The sequence below is a fragment of the Molossus molossus genome, unplaced genomic scaffold (genome assembly GCF_014108415.1).
Source record: "Molossus molossus isolate mMolMol1 unplaced genomic scaffold, mMolMol1.p scaffold_m16_p_21, whole genome shotgun sequence".
Taxonomy (NCBI): Eukaryota; Metazoa; Chordata; class Mammalia; order Chiroptera; family Molossidae; genus Molossus; species Molossus molossus.
The window spans coordinates 48,943,448-48,965,089 of record NW_023425357.1 but is presented as its reverse complement, the minus strand read 5'-3'; the positions used below and the strand labels follow the sequence as shown (position 1 = coordinate 48,965,089).

General features: G+C 51.9%; 1 protein-coding gene across 15 annotated transcripts in view; it reads left to right on the top strand.

Annotated features, from left to right (window-relative positions):
- The window catches only part of PHKB (phosphorylase kinase regulatory subunit beta), a 104,218-nt gene that overhangs the window by 58,200 nt on the left and 24,376 nt on the right, over nt 1-21,642 (top strand). For 14 of the 15 annotated variants that reach the window (XM_036274200.1, XM_036274196.1, XM_036274195.1 and 11 more), the window contains 5 exons: nt 438-596; nt 9,635-9,729; nt 18,055-18,110; nt 18,584-18,677; nt 21,406-21,489. In XM_036274200.1, the coding sequence (XP_036130093.1) occupies nt 438-596; nt 9,635-9,729; nt 18,055-18,110; nt 18,584-18,677; nt 21,406-21,489 (488 nt within the window). The remainder of the gene's footprint in view (nt 1-437; nt 597-9,634; nt 9,730-18,054; nt 18,111-18,583; nt 18,678-21,405; nt 21,490-21,642) is intronic. The other variant, XM_036274198.1, reaches the window with a different exon arrangement.

The window sequence follows — 21,642 nt, the reverse complement described above, 5'->3', positions numbered from 1 at the left end:
AATGAGGATTTCTTTGCTCTAAGCAATGGTTTAGGGTTATAATTCTTCATTTAAGATTACCCAGTATCTCATTTGTAAAGCTTCCCCAGACTAATCCTCTTAAATATAGTTTCTTCTGTGTCTCTAAATATTTGCATGCAGTGTTTGCTGATTCACTGGAGGTGCTGAAAGGGATGTTGCTGGGGGGGCTCTGTGGCAGTTCGGCGACAGCTGACACACTGTCAAACCAGGGTTTCAGGGTCCAGAAGTGTCCTCCACGCTCGTCACTGGCAGTTTCTGAAAGGAGCCCCAGTGTGCGGCTTTCTGTGCCCATCAAATCCGTTATCTCTGCACAACCTTGTCTCTCTCTGCTCTGCAACATTGCCGTTTCTTGACGGGGAGCTTGGGGAAGGACACTGATTTGTTGAATTTTAAATATTTACTTTTAAACTCCATAGGTTATCCGGTCGTCCCAAAGTACTATTACGTGCCAGCCGATTTCGTAGAACTTGAGAAAAGAAACCCTGGTAGTCAGAAGCGGTTTCCTAGCAACTGTGGCCGCGATGGAAAGCTGTTTCTTTGGGGACAAGCCCTTTATATCATCGCAAAACTCCTGGGTAAGTGGAGAAAGTTGGGAACATTCCCCCCCCTATTATCGAGCCCTAGGAGTGAGTATGTCTTCACTGACATTTTCTTGGATGTTGGCATTCCTGCTGTGAGAGGTCTAGGGACAGTGTCTTTGGATGTGAAGATACATACATACGTCTCTTCCCCTGCTTGGTGAGGGCATTTCCGGGAAGGCAGCCAGAGCGGTGCGGGCTCCGCGGGACGCGTCGGAGCTGCCTTCAGCGCAGTGGTGGGTTCTAGCAGAGGCTGGGGGGCTGTGATTTACTTTATATAATGTAATAACATTCTCATTTAATGTGAGGGTCATATTTGGCCACAGCTTTAGTAAACCACTTGCCAAAAGGAATTGGTTATCTGAAAGTTCTCTTCTAATAAATGCATGTTGGCAATTTACTCAGTTAGCTAGATGCTTAATGGGACCATTCTCCATGAATAATTATTTTCCAGCTACTCCAAAAACTTCAGCTGAAAGGGACTGCTCTGGACATGTGGAAATGAAGGCTAATTTAATGAGCACAAAAAGCACTCAGCATCTCTCTGCGCCATTCCTGGCTAAACTTCCAAATGTCACTAGCATTTCCGTCCAAAGGGCTGTCATCTCAGAGTCGGGTTCCTCCCCGGCTAGCGGGCTAGGACATGGGCACGCGCTGCGTGGGGCGGCGGACTGCCCGCGGGGCCGGCTGTCTGTGTTCCAGCTATGGCCGTCGGACGCCGGGTCGGGGTGCGCGGCAGGAATGGTCACCTCTGGTTTCTTCTCGTGCATTCCATCAGGGGAGAATATTTCAGAATCCCGATACCCAGTTCCAGCTGCACGCTGATAATATATAAGAGCAAATAAAAGCTAGCCAGAGAAGAGAGAACTAAGTTAATGCAATTTTCTCACTTTCTAACTATTTTCTGGGTCTCCATATAAACTTAATGCTAATTTAAGAAACTGTAGAAAAAATTTCTTCCATTACATGGGCAGCTTTTGAAAAGGAGCTCATACAGATTTTGCTTTTATATTTTGCAAAAGAAAAAAATGCATACATGGATTAGTTTTCTTAGAATCAAGCTCAAGTTGGTAAGGTTATCTCTGGTTAGAATGTTATTTTTATACAAAGAAGCCTTGTTGATACTAGATAAAAAATATTTTAGTAGAGGAGTAGTTAACTTATATAAGGACAAGAATTTTAACATCAGACTCATAAATTCCTATGGACTACACCTGGAAATTACAGATGAGCATGATGAAACTCTTCCGTGACTGAGGCTGGAAACTGGTCCCTGGAAAGGGGCTTGCGATCTAAGCTTTCATCTCGCTGCGTGCTGTCTGTCCAGCCTGCCACCGGATGTGCACGGCTAGCAGGAGTGCTCTTGGAGCACAGCCTCTGGGTGCAGTCGAGAAGTCTAAGGACTCGGGAATGCAGAATTGACCATACTCTACGTAAGCAAATTGAGCTTTAAAAAAAAAAAAAGATTGAAACCAGTATCAGTCGGTACAAAGCATCGGCCCTTCCTTATGCCCAAACCGATGCACTGCATGTAGACAGAGTCTGAGTGTAAAGAGCACTTTCTTATGCTTCCCTGGTGCTACTTCCCCGCTCATCTGCTTGGTGACGGCTCTGTGTGGTCATTGTGACACCCAGCACCCCTGAGGCAAGAAGAAGGTGGCAGCCTAGGGCACTGTGTCTCTCTGAGGTCAGCCTCGTCGTCCTGATGCACAGCTGCCTAATCCCAGTGTCTGCAGCCAAGACAGTCCATTGGCGTTGGATTTCATTCACCATATTTCTTGCCCAATTGACCTCAAGTATAAAAGCCACTGACTAAGCCCGCACACGCATGAGCACAGAAGCGGGGTCTTGATCCCCTTGGTCTGTTGACTTCGGGCGCAGTTGACTTCTCACTCAGTGTAGCACATGGTGTTGCTGCCAGCCAGTTACAGGTAAAGGACTGGTGGGGTGTACAGGTGTACGTCTGCGTTGTGGTTGCTAACACATCTCCCAGCCGAAACTTCAAGAGGAAGACGTCAATGTCTGAGCACCTTTCCCTTTCCCTAGTGTCTGTGATCGCTGGTGGCCTGAGGTGGGAACCCGAGCAGCAGGCACTGCACACGGCTCGAGAGCACGCGTGATACAGTGCCCCTGTAAAGCTTCGCCTTGGGGCATTGTCTCCCTCCCCCCTCTTGTATAAACGACTGACTTTCTTAAAACTAAAAATTCTGGTTGAATTGCTAGGAAGGCTAGAACACTTACATACAAATGTATGATCCCATCTCAAATATATCAGTAAACTTGAACTCGAAGGCAGTGGGTCCTGGAGGCTCAGGGAAGAGCAGCACCTGCCTCGAAGCAGAGCACCAGAGTCTGTGCCCCTGCCCTCCCCAGCGCACCCTGCGCAGCCCCTCCCCCATGAGCACCGCCCTCCCCAGCACAGCCCCTCCCTACTGAGATGGGCACCGCCCTCCCCGGCGCAGCCCCTCCCTCCTGAGATGGGCACCGCCCTCCCCGGCGCAGCCCCTCCCCCTCCTGAGATGAGCACCGCCCTACCCGGCGCAGCCCCTCCCTCCTGAGATGGGCACCGCCCTCCCCGGCACAGCCCCTCCCTCCTGAGATGGGCACCGCCCTCCCCGGCACAGCCCCTCCCTCCTGAGATGGGCACCGCCCTCCCCGGCGCAGCCCCTCCCTCCTGAGATGAGCACCGCCCTCCCCGGCACAGCCCCTCCCTCCTGAGATGGGCACCGCCCTCCCCGGCGCAGCCCCTCCCTCCTGAGATGGGCACCGCCCTCCCCGGCGCAGCCCCTCCCTCCTGAGATGGGCACCGCCCTCCCCGGCACAGCCCCTCCCTCCTGAGATGGGCACCGCCCTCCCCGGCGCAGCCCCTCCCTCCTGAGATGAGCACCGCCCTCCCCGGCGCAGCCCCTCCCCATCCTGAGATGAGCACCGCCCTCCCCAGTGCAGCCCCTCCCCATCCTGAGATGAGCACCGCCCTCCCCAGTGCAGCCCCTCCCCATCCTGAGATGAGCACCGCCCTCCCCGGCGCAGCCCCTCCCTCCTGAGATGGGCACCGCCCTCCCCGGCGCAGCCCCTCCCTCCTGAGATGGGCACCGCCCTCCCCGGCGCAGCCCCTCCCTCCTGAGATGGGCACCGCCCTCCCCGGCGCAGCCCCTCCCTCCTGAGATGGGCACCGCCCTCCCCGGCACAGCCCCTCCCTCCTGAGATGGCACCGCCCTCCCCGGCGCAGCCCCTCCCTCCTGAGATGGGCACCGCCCTCCCCGGCGCAGCCCCTCCCTCCTGAGATGAGCGCGGCCCTCCCCGGCGCAGCCCCTCCCTCCTGAGATGAGCGCGGCCCTCCCCGGCACAGCCCCTCCCTCCTGAGATGGGCACCGCCCTCCCCGGCGCAGCCCCTCCCTCCTGAGATGGGCACCGCCCTCCCCGGCGCAGCCCCTCCCTCTCCTGAGATGAGCGCGGCCCTCCCCGGCGCAGCCCCTCCCTCTCCTGAGATGAGCGCGGCCCTCCCCGGCGCACCCCCTCCCTCTCCTGAGATGGGCACCGCCCTCCCCGGCGCAGCCCCTCCCTCTCCTGAGATGGGCACCGCCCTCCCCGGCGCAGCCCCTCCCTCCTGAGATGGGCACCGCCCTCCCCGGCACAGCCCCTCCCCCTCCTGAGATGAGCACCGCCCTCCCCGGCGCAGCCCCTCCCTCCTGAGATGGGCACCGCCCTCCCCGGCGCAGCCCCTCCCTCCTGAGATGGGCACCGCCCTCCCCGGCGCAGCCCCTCCCTCCTGAGATGGGCACCGCCCTCCCCGGCGCACCCCCTCCCCCTCCTGAGATGGGCACCGCCCTCCCCGGCGCAGCCCCTCCCTCCTGAGATGGGCACCGCCCTCCCCGGCGCACCCCCTCCCCCTCCTGAGATGGGCACCGCCCTCCCCGGCGCAGCCCCTCCCTCCTGAGATGAGCGCGGCCCTCCCCAGCACAGCCCCTCCCCCTCCTGAGATGAACACTGCACCATCACTGAGGCTGGGGGACCAGCGGCCCCCCGAGGTCATGAGCCCATGACTGACGGGGACTTCAGTGATTATTCGGGAATCTGCCCGGTGACTGTATCACCTAGAACCTCTGTGGCATTAAATAGGCTCACACGTAGACACGTGCTAACTGGATACGATATTACTTTGTTTTCGTTTTCATTTACATGCTGATTATTTAAAAAACACATTCTTGGCCATTTCTCTGTCCTCTGTAGTGTCTAGTTAATTTGCTTTGCCCATTTAACCATGGTTCTGAGGTTTTCCTTCTCAGTCTGCATATGTGTTTTATATGTTAAGTGTGCTAAACCTCTCTGGCATTTTCCTAGTTTGTTTACTTTTAAACTTTGCTAATGCTGGTTTTTTGATGAATACAATTTAAAATCTTGATATATTCAGGTCTATCATTTCCTCTCTATTTAATTTTTACATCAAATTTAATATTTAATCTTAGAAAGTTCATCCCTGTTAATCAGTTGAGTTAAATATATATACACACACATATGTATATATATATCTATATGTGTGTATATATATAAATTAAAATTTGGGGGTTATAGTGTATGAGATTGAAGATCTACATTATGTTTTTCTCCACAGCTCATATCTTTTTCATTTAAAAAATTTTTCAGTTACACTTGACATTCAATATTAATATTATTTTATGTTAGTTTCAGATGTGTAGCACAGTGGTTGGATGTGTGTGTAAGTTACGAAGTGACCCCCGATAAGCCTGTCCCCACCTGGCGGCACTGTGGTTGTGCAGTGGTCCTGCTGGTGCCTCTGTGCTGTAGCCGCACCCTGTGGTCTCCGCAGCTCACTCCACAACACGCATGTGACTCACGTGTCACGCCGCTGAGTCCCAGTTTGGCTCTGCCGCACCCAGTCTTACCCTGTGAAATACCTGCTGAAATACTGCAGTGCCCTGTGATAAAACAAAGATGACTCGTTCTGTTAAATGTTTTTTTTTGTTTTCTATCCTCACCCGAGGACATTTTTCCATTTTTTGTTCAGATAGAGTGGGAGGGAGAGAGAGAAACATCCACGTGAAAGGGACACATTGAGTGGCTGCCACCCTCACGACCCAACCAGGGCCTGGGACAAACCAAAACTGAGGTATGTACCCTTAGTGGGAACTGAACCTGGGTCTCCCTGGACCGCAGGCCGACGCTCTAATCGCTGAGCCAAACCGGCCAGGGCTGTTAAATGTTTTTAAATGGTCATTTCATTGACGAAACAAAAATTCTTAATGTACTCCTTTTAGCCGCAACAATTATTGTTTGAGGCAAACTCAGGGTATATTTCATAAACCTTTCTGTGCTTAACAAGCACCAGTGTCAGTGACCGAATCTGCCCCGAGGATGGGAGCCGGCTGCTGTGTTTATAGGGATGATGGGTGTGAGGTGTGTCCTGCTGGGCAGTGCAGGAAGCCGTCCCCTTTATCCTTGTTCTCGTCACTTTTAGCTTCTGTGTGCGAGCAGGTGTAAGTTCTCGCAGGCTTGTCCCTCTTCACCAGAAAGCCAGCGCCACACAGTTGGCACAGGAGGAGCTCGGCCCTGCTTCCAAATGACAAAATCAGTGCAGTGCGGAAAACTTGATTAGCTGACCTCGGAGGTATTGGTCCCTTCCACCATTATGGAAATGAGAGCAATGGCTACAGCAGTTAATGTTTCCAGATGTGCCGGCCCCTCAGGTGCCTGCTGCGTGCCAGGTGCACAGCAGCCCTGAGGCAGAAGCGTCCGGCGGGGGGCAGGGGTGCCCACGAGCCCTCGAGCCAGACACGCAGGTGCAGGGCTGACAGAGGTGAGGGCAGCGTGCGAAGAATACGCTTCTCACGAGACTTGGTTGACTGTTTTATTCATACAGATTTTAATGGAGTAGCATTTATGCTTTCCAAGGAGATAAGATTTCTTAATTTATCTGTCACCATTTACAGTTAACAAAATAATAAAGACAGAATTTCATATCTGTGTCATGACAGTGAAACATTAATTATGTAAAATACTTGTTGGTCGTGGAAATTTTCCCACATCCCAGTGATCAGACAAATGAGATAGGGAAATAATTTGCTGCTGTTTAGAATATCACTGTACTAATCAACCCTGCACCAGGAGCTAAACTGATATGAATACATTGAAGTTATAGTTGATATTGGCCATAAATTAATCCTATGTTGATTCGGTTTAAATTTTGCAAAAGCAGCCCGGTCGGTGTGGGTCAGTGGATTGGGTGTTGTCCCATGGATTGAGAGGTCGCTGGTTCGATTCCGGGTCAGGGCACATGCCCGGGTTGTGGGCTCAATCCCCAGTGGGTGGCATGCAGGAGGCAGCTGATCGATGTTTCTCTCTCACATTGACGATTCTATCTCTCTCCCCCTTCCTCTCTCTAAAATGTCAGTAAAAACATTTAAAAAGAAAAGAAGCCTGGCCCTGGCCAGTTTGGCTCAGTGGTAAGAGTGTCGGCCCGTGGACCAGAGAGTCCCGGGTTTGGTTGTCGCTAAGGGCACGTACCTCGGTTGCGGTTTGTTCCCGGCCCCGGTTGGGGTTGTGCGGGTGGCAGCCAGGCGATGTGTCTCTCTCACATCGATGTTTCTCTCTCTCTCTCCCTCTCTCCCTCCTGCTCTGTCTGGAGGTAAATGCAGACATGCCCTCGGGTGAGGTAAAAAGGAGTGAGTGTTTTTCTGTTTGTTATTTGATGTCATTCAGTTCCTTTCGCGTTTCTGAGTATAACACGAAGATCACTTGGTGGGTACACGGCCGCCGAGTCCGAAAGTGTGTTCTCCGTACATTTGCACAGATTCCAACAACCTGTCCTCCAGCGAGGACATGCAGGGTCGCACCCTCACTCCCAGGTTAGTCCCCTCGGACCAGGGACAGTCCGCGCTCCTGTGAGCCTCGGTGCTTATGGGTCTCAGGTGTGAGAGCAGAAGGCAGCAGAGAACCACGGACCCAGCATCTTGACCGCCCCCCGCCCCCTGCCCCCCGACACACTAAATTGCCTTCCTTGGGATATCTTTGGAGGTCAGCAAAGATTCCAGAAGGAACTGCTCATGAAGAGGGCTCCCACGTTTCCAGGACGCAATTGAAGTGAGCGCCTTGGTGCTGGGCAGTGCCCCAAAACACCGCCCACCTGACATCAGAATTTAGTGTCAGGAAACACTTTGTGTCTCCGCCCCATTTTTATAATTTTTTTTAAAATCCTCACCCGAGGATATTTTTCCAAATATCTACAGATAGGGGTGGGGAGCATCGATGTGAGAGAGACACATTGACTGGTTGCCTCCCGCACGACCCTGACCAGGGCCGGGGATGAACTGCAACCGAGGCACATGCCCTTGATCAGAATCGAACCCAAGACTCTCTGGTCCGTGGGCTGACACTCTAACCACTGAGCAAAACTGGCCAGGGCCACTTTGTCTCCCTTTATGAACGCATTTCTTTCCTTTCAAATGCAAGGACGTCATTTTTAGAACAGCTCTATTGAGGTATAAGGTACATACCATACATTTTACCTAAAATGTACAGGTCAGTGGTTTTCAGTGTATTCAGAGAGAGCTGTGCAACCATCTCTACCATCAGTTCTAGAATATTCTTATCACCCCCAAAACCATCCCCTTTATTTATCACTACCCACCTCCCCCTCCTCACTTCGCTGTTACCCCCCAGCTCTGGACAATCATTGGTCTATGTTCTGTTTCTATAGATTTGCCTCTGTGATTTCACCTCCCTCAAATCATGCCGTGTGTGGCCTTTTCTCCCCCATCCATCCGCACTGCACCCCTTTTTACAGCAGAGTGGCTTTGTACTGTGTGTGTAGGCGGAGTTTGATTTACCATTCATCTGGGCTCTTCCTGCTTTTTGCCGTTATGAATCCGGCTGCTATGAACTTTCACGTACAGCTAACGGTTTGACATAGGTCTTCACTTGGGAGAAATTGCTGGGTCTCATGGTAACCCTGTGTTTAGCATCTTGAGCAATTCCAGGCTACTTTCCAAAGTGCTCACATTCTCGCCAGCGATGTGAGGCTTGTGATTTCTCTACAATTCAGTGGTTCCCCACCCTCCTGGTGCCGCGACCCTTTAGTACAGGTCCTCCTGTTGTGGGGACCCCCAACCATAAAATTATTTTTGCTGCTACTTCATAACTGTAATTTTGCTACTGTTATGTCTTAGGCGACCCCTGTGAAAGGGTCGTTTGACCCCCCCCAGGGTGAGACCGCTGTCCTTTCCAGCACCTGCTCTTGTCTGTCGGTCATCCCTCTGGGTGTGCGGTGGCACCTCACTGTGGTTTTGATGAGCATTTCCTAAATGGCTAATATTGTTGAGCATCTTTTCATTTGCTTGTTGGTAATTTCTGTATCTTCTTTGGAGAAATAAGCTATTCAGATACAGTGGCCATTTTTAAATTAGGCAGTTTGCCTTTTTATTATTGACTTGTAAGAGTTCTTTACATATTCAAGATGCAAGTCCCTTACAAGATACACGACTTGCAAATATTTTTTCCTGTTCTGTGGGCTGTCATTTCACTTTCTTGATGGTGCCCTTCAAGGGTCAAAGATTATACTTTTTAAAAATCTTCACCCAAGGATATATTTCCATTTATCCTCAGATAGAGTGGGAGGGACGGAGGGAGGGGGAGAGAGAGAGAGAAACATCGATGTGAGAGAGACACATTGACTGGTTGCCTCCTGCATGACCCCAACTGGGACCGGGGACCAAACTGCAACCGAGGTACGCGCCCTTGAATGGAATCAAACCCATGACTCTTTGGTCCTCGAGCCGACGCTCTGAGAGCTGAGCCAAACCAGCCAGGGCTCAAAGGTTGTAATTTTGACAAAATCCAATTTATCTCGTTTTTTCTTTTGTCACTTAATGTTTTGATGCTGTAGCTTTGTCTAATTCAAAACCACAAAGATTTACCCTGGTCGACAGTGTTCTGTGCGTGCCTGTCAGCCTTTTGCTGGTGTATCGTGCTGTACGGATGCTCCACCTCTGGGTCATGCTCTTTCCTCCCTTCTTTTCCAGCCGAGGAGCTAATCAGTCCTCAGGACATCGACCCCATCCAGCGCTACGTCCCGCTGCGGAGTCAGCGCAACGTGAGCATGCGGTTTTCCAATCAGGTAAGGGCTCCTTTCTCTCTCAGCTTAGACGGAGGCATTTAAAGCTTAATTGCAGAAGAAATTTTATTCCGAATGAGGTGTTTATTGCTCCTTCCGAGGGCAAGGCTTCTCCCTCTTCAAGTTAGTCAAGCTTTTCTTGTGTGTATGTCAGCTGTACTTCCGCTTTGTTTATTTATTATTATTTTTTTAATCCTCACCCAAGGACATGCTTAGAGAGAGGAAGGGGGAGAGAGAGAGAGAAACATCAATGTGAGAGAGAAACGTTGATTGGTTGCCTCCTGTAGGTGCCCCAAGCAGGGATTGAACCCACAACCCCGGTATGTGTCCTGACTGGGAATCGAACCGACAACCTTACAGTGAATGGGACAATGCCCTACCCACGGAGCCACTCCGGCTGGGTGACTGTACTTTAATTTTAAACATTGCTTCTGGTAAAGGGCTGCGTGTCGGTGAGGAAGTAGGAGTCAGGTGTGTCCAACGAGCTGTGTTCCGGGTGAACATCGTCCTCTCCACAGGGTACGTGGAAGGTGTCAGACGTGTTTGAGAAGGCGCAGTGTGCGTGGGGGGCGGGGTAGGCGAGATGGACTGTTATCAAGGGGAGTGGGTCCCCCGAAAGGCCCCGTGATGAAGTCTCCCGGTGCTGCGTCTCTGCACCAGAACTGCGTGACTAGCAGAGTTGTTCCCAGGACTTGGTGACGTGTTGGATGGGGAATATTTAAAATTTTTTACCCTCATTCCTACGGATTCAGACTATGTTGTGTCAACAAAATAAGTGTTTGCAGGATCAGCAAGCCTGAATGTCAGGCTGAGCAAATCCTCAAGCACCGGTGATGAGGCTGCTAAGACGGAAGAGCTGTGGACCGTGCACCCCTGAGAGGCGAGGGACCGCGCGGCCCGCAGCCGGTTCCCGCTCCTTGACTAGGAACAGCAGGAGCAGCACTTGCAGAGGATGTGCTCCCACGTGTAAACACTCCTTTTATTCTGAAAATGTGCACGTGCACACTCGCATGCACGCACACACACGTACACACATGCGCGCACACGTACACACATGCACATACATGTGCTTGCTTTAATGAAGGAAGGGGCGAGCCGACCGGATCACGAAATTCTGTGACACCATTTCCCTGATTTCTTTTGATGGCCTTCCACAAGACGCGTATTACTCCAATAGATCAGAAGCGATTTGGGAGACTTTTAAATACAATACAAAATCCCTACGTTAACGCGCGATGGAAATGTTTCCCTGGCCTGTTGGCACCTGTGTCAGGTGGGGGGACTCAGCAGGCAGGTGCACCTTGCCAGGGTGTGGGTGACACCGATGGAGTGAAGGGGGGTTCAGGGAAGGCCGAATCCAGCTCGGCGCTAACACCGGCAGTGGACGTGAACATGGGGAGAAGCTTGACTCTGAGACCGCGGCTCAGGAAGACTGACCGCCTAGTTGTCTGGAGGAAGAGCGCAGAATGCGGGCTTTCGGGTGCTGGTCTGCACGCCTGGCAGGGTCCCCAGAGTGCCGTCTGGCACGGTCTCCAGCCATCTGCAGTGCGGGTCACTGGTCTGTGCGATTGCTCTTCCGGGTTTGATCTGTAAATCTCGTAGCACTCCTGCTGCTGGCTCCTGTGGTCTGGGTTGCTGAGGGCCTGGGGGCCATCGTAGTGGGAGTGTGGCCGGAAGCCAGACTGACGGCATCAGAGGGACGGAATGGTGGAGACCCACTGTGCACAGGGAGTGCGCTGCAGCCGGGGCGGTTCCCGGCCTCCCCCATTTCAGGGAGTTCATCTGTAGCGCTCCCGCCACACGGACTTATCCCTGCATCCCTTTTTCATTCTGTGTCAGAGCTGTTCAGGTTTTAAAGGTTCACTAATCTTCGGTGATTTAAGGAAATTTTGCATAAGGCTCAGTTTTCTTTGGTTCACTTCATTCTAATGCTCTCAAGTAGTTTAACCAATTTGAGACCATTTCTACTTAAAGGATTAAAAAAAACCAACTTCAGTTTATTAGCTTGGCATAGAAAGAGTTTGTGTGGGTCGAAGAGCCAACTTTATCTCACGCATGGGGATGAATCTGAGTACTGAACAGAAGTTCTTGTGATTGTTATAATAAAATGGAATAAAACAGTCAAGGCATCAAAAATGCTCCGCAATCCTAGCCTTCATAAGCCTCAGCTACACAGATGTCTTCAGTCTTTATGGAAACTGAGTCTCTTATCAATTAGTGTTTATACCCAGAGCCAGTGAAAATTAAATGCCTTGATCAAAAATACCCAGAACTGAGAAAAAGTTAAGTTGGAAGTTTAAAAAAATGAGCTTAATAATAGTATCATTCCAATTAACCCACTGAACTTATTAAAAGTTCCAATAACAGGCATGAGAGGTAATGAACTATTTCCTCTACCAAATGAAGTCGTCTTATAGTCATGACTGAAATGTAAAAGAGATGTAAGAAAGCAGGGTTTATGGTCCAGAGTAAATATGTACAAGAGTATTATACTCAGGTATCATTTTAACAAATTTACTGCCGATCTCAATTCATGCCCCAGCTCTGATCCAACTCACCCAGCCCATCTATATTCCTGGCATTTTATTCTGAGGGAAAAAAATCATATTTATTCATAAATATAGATAACTACCTGGGACTTCCCGACTCCCTTTTTTCTTTCTTTCTTATTTTGAACCTATTAACAGTTTTTAAAGGTCTAGGAGTCTTTGAAGAAAAACCTATCCTTTAATGCTGTTATACCGCCCTCTTATTTAATGATCCGTGGAACAAGGAACTGCCCTGTTCTTAACCCGAGGACGGGGACGGGGACGGGGATGGGGACGGGACGGGGACAGGCGGTGGGAGCCCCCCCCTCCCAGGTCCTCGGACAGTTCCAGGTGCTTTGCCATTGTCCTGTGAGTAAAATGTGAGCGACTTGAAGCAGTATTTCCACTGATGGCTTATTATTGCGACGGAGCCGATCGGGGTGTCGAAGACCCTTGAGGCCACTTAGTTTCCCATTGATCGTTTTTGTGACACCCCAGCTTTGAATCTGAGAATATGCCAATTAAAGTGGATTGATCTACTTTAACAGTCTTTGGAGAAAAGACAGATATGAAAGGAATGCTTTTTAGTCCTAAGAGCTTATTTTCCAAGCTCCAAAAGTCCTTAATTTAGGATGAAAGTCAGTATCTATTTACTGAATCGTGTGCATATTTATGCAGGTCTGAGCTAAACACGTATATACTTGTTAGTCTCTCACTGTTCAGAGGAATGAAGAAAAGGGGGCTGGTGCTTTGTTCTCCAAAAATACAAGGTCATAAAATTTTGCATGATTTGTTTTCCTGAAGATGAAAGAATAACACATACATATGTAATAAATTTTTATTTTTAAGAAGGTGATGTAGTATAGTTTCTCTGTATCATACAGGATGGCTACCAGTCTCGTGTGCTTACTAACTGTGAGTCCTTGGACAGTTTCTCTGGGCCTCACTTCCTTCATCTACTAAATAGGGATGATAATTCCCAGCTCACGGTGGTCACATCTGATTAAACGATACGGTATGCAGAGCCTTAACACAGTTTCTGACGCATCATAAGAGCTAAAGAGATATTACTGATATTTTTATTTTATTTCAAGTAATTATTTTATAAATGATATTACTGTCCCATGAATGAGGATGATAAAAATCCTGAAAAGTCTGGAGGAAACACATTTTTTAACATTTTGTCTGTTACTGGTTACAGCCTTGTTGGCCATTGTTTTGCTTGTTTATACCATCATAGGCATTTTTCATATTATTTCTCTAACATATTATTTTAAAGGTCTGTATAATTACTTTTCATTTGGTTATATCAAGGTTTTCTTTACCTTACACCATTTAACGTAATGATTTCTGTTCTAGAAGTTTATCCTAATAAGTTTATCCTAATAAGAGCCAATTAAGTAAACATGAAAATTATATGTTGTATCTCATACTTCTTAAGAATGATACTGAGTTAGAAATGTCAGAATATAATACCTAAGAAGTATATCTTTTGAAAATCACTCTGAGAAGCTAGGAGAGGGCCATATTCATACAGTGCATGTAATTTTCATGTAATTACATAAGTAATCTTTATACATGTTACGAACTTTCACATGCAGGGTGGGGAAAGAGCAGGTTCACAGTTGTGCGCACACAGGACACAGTGTCTTCTTGGACTGCTATTTGTTAATTACTGTATTGTTTTCCATGCAAATGACTGTCACCCTCCTGCTGCCCCTGAGGGGACATCCGGTGGCAGCAGGTGCGTGGGGGGGAGAGCAGTTTGGAGCCATCTCGTTGTGACAGTGATGCCTGCTTTCCCTCCGAGGCATCTGCAGCCACAGAAAGTACTGCCCTCGAAACTGCCTGAGGTACTCGTCAGGCATTTCAACCGCGTGTCTGAGGTCCGGGACTCAAATGCATGTGTTTGCTTCCCAACTGGAGAGCTTATATCACCGCTGACGCCTGTCACCCTGGGCTCCTCCAGGGCGGCTCACCGGCCAGCTCTGTGCTCGAGCCCGCCGAGCCTTCTGACCACGCTGCTGGCATCACCGCTGTCTGAGGTCCGGGACTCAAACTCATGTGTTTGCTTCTCAACTGGAGAGCTTACATCACCGCTGACGCCTGTCACCCTGGGCTCCTCCAGGGTGGCTCACCGGCCAGCTCTGCGCTCGAGCCCGCCGAGCCTTCTGACCACGCTGCCGGCATCACTGCTCGGATGTTCCCACGCACCTTTCCTCCTCTTCCCGCTCGTTCTCTCCGTGTCGCTGCTTTGCTTGGCAGCGCCCGAGCGCGTGCCAGGGTGCCCTATGTCCAGGCGGCTGGGGCCTGCCCTCGCTCCTGCAGGGACACGAGTGGCGTCTTCACCTGGGATTGAGATGTACAGAGTGTCTGCCTGGTCCCTTCAGCTAATGAGATTTCACTGAGAAAATGAGAGTCATGAAAAGTGCTGCATGTTGGCAGGACCTGCTGATGAGAGCTAATGAACGTAAATGAGTTTCTGTGAGGCCCCAGAGCAGGGGCCCAGGACGTGTCCAATGCACTGCCTTAGAGGACCAGCCTCGGATGAGGGGCCATCCTTCATCTGTGGCTTCTTTCTTCCTTCCCTTCTTCCCTCCTCCCTTGCCTCCTTTCAGCAGCAGATCTGTGCCAGCCTGCCACAGCTTCTTGTGTGTGCAGCACCGGGCACAGCCCGTGAAGCTGCACGGACCCGGGCTCAGCACAGGGTGTGTGTGCAGCACCGGGCACAGCCCGTGAAGTTGCACAGACCCGGGCTCAGCACAGTGTGTGTGCAGCACCGGGCACGGCCCATGAAGCTGCACGGACCCGGGCTCAGCGCAGGGTGTGTGCAGCACCGGGCACAGCCCATGAAGATGCATGAACCCGGGCTCAGCACAGTGTGTGTGTGCAGCACCGGGCACAGCCCATGAAGATGCATGAACCCGGGCTCAGCACAGTGTTGCAAAAGTGAGAACGAGCTTTAAATGCTGTGTGCATTATTTAACAAAAGAGGTAATTTTAAAGTTTAATTGCCGAGAACTGAAGAATCATGTTCTATCAAAAAGCAGATAAGAAAAGAGATGTCTCCTGAAACCTATATAATTTTATTAACCAATGTCACCTCCCCCTAAAAAATTCAGTATACATTAAAATAAAATTAAAAGGAAATAGGTATTTTGTAGACAACACTTGGAGGTCAGTTTTCTTAAAACATTATCTCTAGTGGATGAAGAGTGGACTTCTGGTGGAATACACAGGCTGTTGCTCCTCCTCTGCCCCCCACTATTGTAACACGTTCCTGCAAGCATGTGATGGTCGATCTGTGTGTGGGCTAGACTGGGACATGGGTGCCCGATACCTGGTCGGACATTCCTCTGGACGAGGGTGAGGCGTCTCTGGATGAGTGAGAGACTGAGCAAGTCAGACTGCCTTACTCAGTGTGCGTGGGCTTCACCCACGAAGGCCTGACCGGAACCGTAGGCGGATCCTCCCCCGGCAGAGAGGGTTCTGGCTGCTGGTGGCTTCCAGCCCGGGACATCAGCTTTGCTCCTGCCTTTGGTCTGAACTGGGCCTTGGCAGACTGCCCAGCAGTTTGTTCTCCCGAAACCCTCTGCAGCTCTAGCGAGGGACAGCGGTCATGTTCTCTGCAGAGCTGATACATCAGAGGCCGCTACGGCCATCAGACTACACACTCCTGAGATGAATCACGGTCTGGCCTATGAAATGGGCCTGCGGCTGTTTAAATATATAGGAGGCGAAGATGTCACAGGGCTTGAGCGGTGTGTGTGTGTGCTTTGCGAATTTAGAAGCAGACAATAGCCCTGGCCGGCTTGCTCAGTGGTTAGAGCATTGGATCTTGGACCAAAGGGTTGTGGGTTCAATTCCAGTCAAAGGCACATACGTGGGTTGCAAGTTCGATCCCCAGCCCTGGTTGGGGTCATGCAGGAAGCAACCAATCAATATGTCTCACATCCACGTCTCTCTCTCTCTCCCCCCCTCCCCCTCCCCCTCTCTCCATCCCTCTTTTTCACTTGTCTAAAAAGGTCAATGGAAAAATATCCTCAGGTGAGGATTTACACCCCCCCTCCCCGTAAAAGGCAGAAAATACCACAATATTATTAAGGAAACCACCATTCAGAAATATAAGGTATTAGTTAACACTAGGACGTTCTCCGAGAGATTTCATGGGTTCAGACAACGGTGTTGGTGGTTTGAAGGAAACGGTGAAAACAGGGGAAGGTGGTTCCCACTTTGTCAGTAGAAGCAGCCGCCGGGCGGGGACGCCCATGCCGAGTTCTCTCGTGGGTGGAGAGTGGGCGGAGGGCCCCACCTGGGCTGGGGTTGGAGGGCGCAGATCGCGAAGGCAGATGGTTTGTGAGGGGAACTTCCTGAAAAGCTGTTTTTACAGTGAAGGAGTTCTTCCGCCTAGTCTCCTAACCAGATGCTTACTTCTAGTCACCAGGGTAGTGGGTTTTAGTCTGAGGAGTCTGTTATGCAGATGAAGCAGCGTTATCCTCAACAGGCCTGTGATTCACAAGGACACCCGAGTGCTAATTAGGAGCTGTAAGCTGCCTTATTTATTATTATTGAAATACCGTCTGCATTCTAGTATACAAAGTCACTCACTCGCTTTTTATGTAAGGACTGACTGTCCGCAGACTGGGCGACATGCCCCGAGGCTGCCCTCCTGGTGGGGCAGACCCTGGACTTCATCCGAGAGGAACGAGGCCACTGCTGTAATTTGTCGTCAGAAATCTCCATGGGCCTCTGAATAATTCATTTTTTTTCTCATCCTTTCGATGAACTGTTAAGGTCTTTATCAAAGAAACATAGAATTTATAGCATTTTTAATATAAATTTATTTCTGTCGGGTTGTTACATCATATTTTCTCTTAAACGTTCTATTGAATCACGTGGCCATCTGCCTGAATGACATCTTCATGATGCCTCTGGGGACGGCGCCTTGGGCGGCGTGACTCCTGCGGCTGACGGGCGTACTCTGGCGTGTCTGTCTCCCGTCATCCATGAATCCCAGCGGCGCCCTCAGTGCCCTGCGGGACCAGCGGACAGTCATATGTTTACAGCATGCTCCTGGGCATGTTGCGTTCATTACTACAAAGAAATTATATTTGATCAGTATTTTCAGAGCCTCCTAATACTGTCATTTATGGGTGCTTCTTAATGTTCTCTGTTCATTGTGTACTGGCTCAGTGTGTACTGTGTGCTAGAGCGAATCTTCTTCAACAAAGCCGAGCAGCCACGTCCAACACTGTCTTTGATTAGAACGATGAAGCCCAACAGCTTGCCCCTAATGGACACCGTGCGTCACCTGGGTGGCTCCTTCTCCACCGTGGGAACTATGTATTAGGATAAAGCTGTTTTGATGTGTAAGGTTTCAAAGGAAAACTGGCTGACCAGGAAGGAAATAGCCTTATCTGCGGTTAAGGTGTCAAGTGAATAATTTTAACTCACAATCATTTTTTTTTTTTACAGAAAATACACACATTGGGCTTTTAGTTTTAGTTCTTCCCCTTCCCTTCAGAGTTAAATGATGGGACGTGACTCTCCGTCCCCAAACTACTCTTATGCATCCTTCCAAAGAGCCCTGACAGGCTAGCCCTCTGGTGCTGGTCAGATCCGGGGCTTTCCGTGCCTTGGTGTCCGTCACTCTGTCCGCACCGGGATCGCTGCGCAGGCGGCGGGAGCACGGAGGGAGGCGCCGCTCACGGCAGCTGTGTCCATCACTGGCAGGGACAGGACCCGGCGCTCACGCAGCGTGACGACCAGATCCAAACATCCCGCCTCTCCTGTGTTGCAGGGCCCCCTGGAGAACGACGTGGTGGTCCACGTGGCACTCATAGCGGAAAGCCAGCGGTAGGAGACCGGGCGGGCGGTGGTTCTTGAGGGGGGGGGGTGCTGGGTGCTGCGTGCTCACGATGTTGAGTGTGGTGGTCGAGATTCAGTTCATAGAGCCCTTGACGGGGTTCGAAGGTTGTCATGGACGTGCCTGTAAGGACCGGGACAACATTCTTTTCATGCTCAACCATCACTGGTGTCCGTCGATGTGCATCTTCTTGGCTGTAACCAGTGGCGTTGTTGCCCCGGGTGCAGTTTTGAGACATCAGTATGCAGATTACGGGGATCCCCCAAGTCAGTGCCCGCCCTGCCGGCCAGTCCCCAAAGCTCCCATCTGACGTTTTGTGAAGAGCCTCTGGGTTCCAGGGCAGATGGCTGCTGCTTCCCTGAACAAATGAAATGGGCGCCTGTCAGCACGGTCTCCTCCTCCTCTGCCGGCTCCCCGCTGCTCCCCGTTGTCTCCAAGTCTCTCCTTTGCCTGTGTTCTTCAGCCTTCAAGTTTTCCTCAACACGTACGGAATTCAGACGCAGACTCCTCAGCAGGTGGAACCCATTCAGATCTGGGCCCAGCAGGAGCTTGTGAAGGTGGGTGGTTCTGCCCCTTACTGTCCACTCTGGGGGGTGGGGCAGGAGCCGGGGGGGGGGGTCAGGCTTAGAGGACAGCCAAGATGCAGAGTGACCCTCCACTTCTAAGACAAGGGCACTCATCCAGAGTCTCTCTACGTGAGCTGAGAAACCCACTTTCCCGGACGTGGCTGCTAAGGAAACAGCCGTGTGTGCGTGTGCGTCCTGTCCACCGGCTTGTGGCTTCCACTCGCGGTGACTGACCCAGGCTGAGCCCTTACATAGAATCGCCTCAGTTTTAGTAGTGTGGAAAATTAGCCTTCACATTTGATCTGACTGTTCCCCTTTTATTAACTGAAGGACACCTTCGCATCTAATATTTATTGGTAATAACTACTCTTTCTGTTGCCTTACTATTTGCAGTCCGAAGTAATTCCTAACCCTTTGGTTTGCTGGGTCTCAAAATAATGATAAAGTTACCTCTGGGTTTGTCTCTGATGCAGCACACACCTGTCGGATTGGAGAAAGGTGACGAGGCCTTTTGCACGCACTGCTCCGCAGGTGGACACACGTGTGTGGTTAGGGATGTCCCTGCTCCGCAGATGGGCACACGTGTGTGGTTAGGGATGTCCCTGCTCCGCAGGTGGGCACACGTGTGTGGTTAGGGATGTCCCTGCTCCGCAGGTGGGCACACGTGTGTGGTTAGGGATGTCCCTGCTCCGCAGGTGGACACACGTGTGTGTGGTTAGGGATGTCCCTGCTCCGCAGCTGGGCACACGTGTGTGTGGTTAGGGATGTCCCTGCTCCGCAGGTGGGCACACGAGTGTGTGGTTAGCGATGTCCCTGCTCCGCAGGTGGACACACGTGTGTGTGGTTAGGGATGTCCCTGCTCCGCAGATGGGCACACGTGTGTGGTTAGGGATGTCCCTGCTCCGCAGGTGGGCACACGTGTGTGGTTAGGGATGTCCCTGCTCCGCAGGTGGGCACAAGTGTGTGGTTAGGGATGTCCCTGCTCCGCAGATGGGCACACGTGTGTGGTTAGGGATGTCCCTGCTCCGCAGGTGGGCACACGTGTGTGGTTAGGGATGTCCCTGCTCCGCAGGTGGGCACACGTGTGTGGTTAGCGATGTCCCTGCTCCGCAGGTGGGCACACGTGTGTGTGGTTAGGGATGTCCCTGCTCCGCAGGTGGGCACACGTGTGTGTGGTTAGGGATGTCCCTGCTCCGCAGGTGGGCACACGTGTGTGGTTAGGGATGTCCCTGCTCCGCAGATGGGCACACGTGTGTGGTTAGGGATGTCCCTGCTCCGCAGGTGGGCACACGTGTGTGGTTAGGGATGTCCCTGCTCCGCAGGTGGGCACACGTGTGTGGTTAGGGATGTCCCTGCTCCGCAGGTGGGCACACGTGTGTGGTTAGGGATGTCCCTGCTCCGCAGGTGGGCACACGTGTGTGGTTAGGGATGTCCCTGCTCCGCAGGTGGGCACACGTGTGTGGTTAGCGATGTCCCTGCTCCGCAGGTGGGCACACGTGTGTGGTTAGGGATGTCCCTGCTCCGCAGGTGGGCACACGTGTGTGGTTAGGGATGTCCCTGCTCCGCAGGTGGGCACACGTGTGTGTGGTTAGCGATGTCCCTGCTCCGCAGATGGGCACACATGTGTGGTTAGGGATGTCCCTGCTCCGCAGGTGGGCACACGTGTGTGGTTAGGGATGTCCCTGCTCCGCAGGTGGGCACACGTGTGTGGTTAGCGATGTCCCTGCTCCACAGGTGGGCACACGTGTGTGTGGTTAGCGATGTCCCTGCTCCGCAGGTGGGCACACGTGTGTGGTTAGGGATGTCCCTGCTCCGGAGGTGGGCACACGTGTGTGTGGTTAGGGATGTCCCTGCTCCGGAGGTGGGCACACGTGTGTGTGGTTAGCGATGTCCCTGCTCCGCAGGTGGGCACACGTGTGTGTGGTTAGCGATGTCCCTGCTCCAGAGTTGGGCACACGTGTGTGTGGTTAGGGATGTCCCTGCTCCAGAGTTGGGCACACGTGTGTGTGGTTAGGGATGTCCCTGCTCCGCAGGTGGGCACACGTGTGTGTGGTTAGCGATGTCCCTGCTCCAGAGTTGGGCACACGTGTGTGTGGTTAGGGATGTCCCTGCTCCAGAGTTGGGCACACGTGTGTGTGGTTAGGGATGTCCCTGCTCCGCAGGTGGGCACACGTGTGTGTGGTTAGCGATGTCCCTGCTCCGCAGGTGGGCACACGTGTGTGTGGTTAGCGATGTCCCTGCTCCACAGGTGGGCACACGTGTGTGGTTAGCTATGTCCCTGCTCCTTGGGGACGGACCTTGGTGACTTGCACTCGTTATTATAAACTACCAGTCTTACTGGGAAACTGCTCGATACAGAAGCCAACTCCACCATGTTTGGTGGGAGTATTTGGAACACTGTCTCTCAAGCGATCGCGGTCGGGTCACCAAGGCCGCCCTCAGAGTCTTTGCCCAGAGCCTGTGCCCCAGGGAAGGCCAGCTTGGAGAAGGGGTGCACCCTTCACGGGCCGCAGGGCCTCGGAGGTGCCGCCTGCACCTCACCCCCGGCCGCACCCAGACCCGGTGCCAGTCCCCAGACCAGCTCTTCGGGCGTCCTCCAGCATATGCGGGCTCTCTTCCCAGCCAGAGAGGAGGCTGGGCAAGTCGGGCTCGGGGCCACGGAGGGGCAAGCGAGGACACGCACGGATGCCTGCCTGACTGATTCACGTGTGTCCCGCAGGCCTATTTCCATCTGGGCGTCAACGAGAAGCTCGGACTCTCGGGGAGGCCGGACAGGCCCATCGGCTGCCTCGGCTCCTCAAAGGTGCTCGTGAACTCCCTCGTGCGTGGGGCTGGAGGCACCGCACACACTGAAACGCTCATGCGTGGCGCGTTCCCTAGTTTATTCTTTATAAGTCAGTCTTGTATTTGTTTTGCATGACGTCACGAGAGTCCTCTAGGAATGAGGAAGCACCCC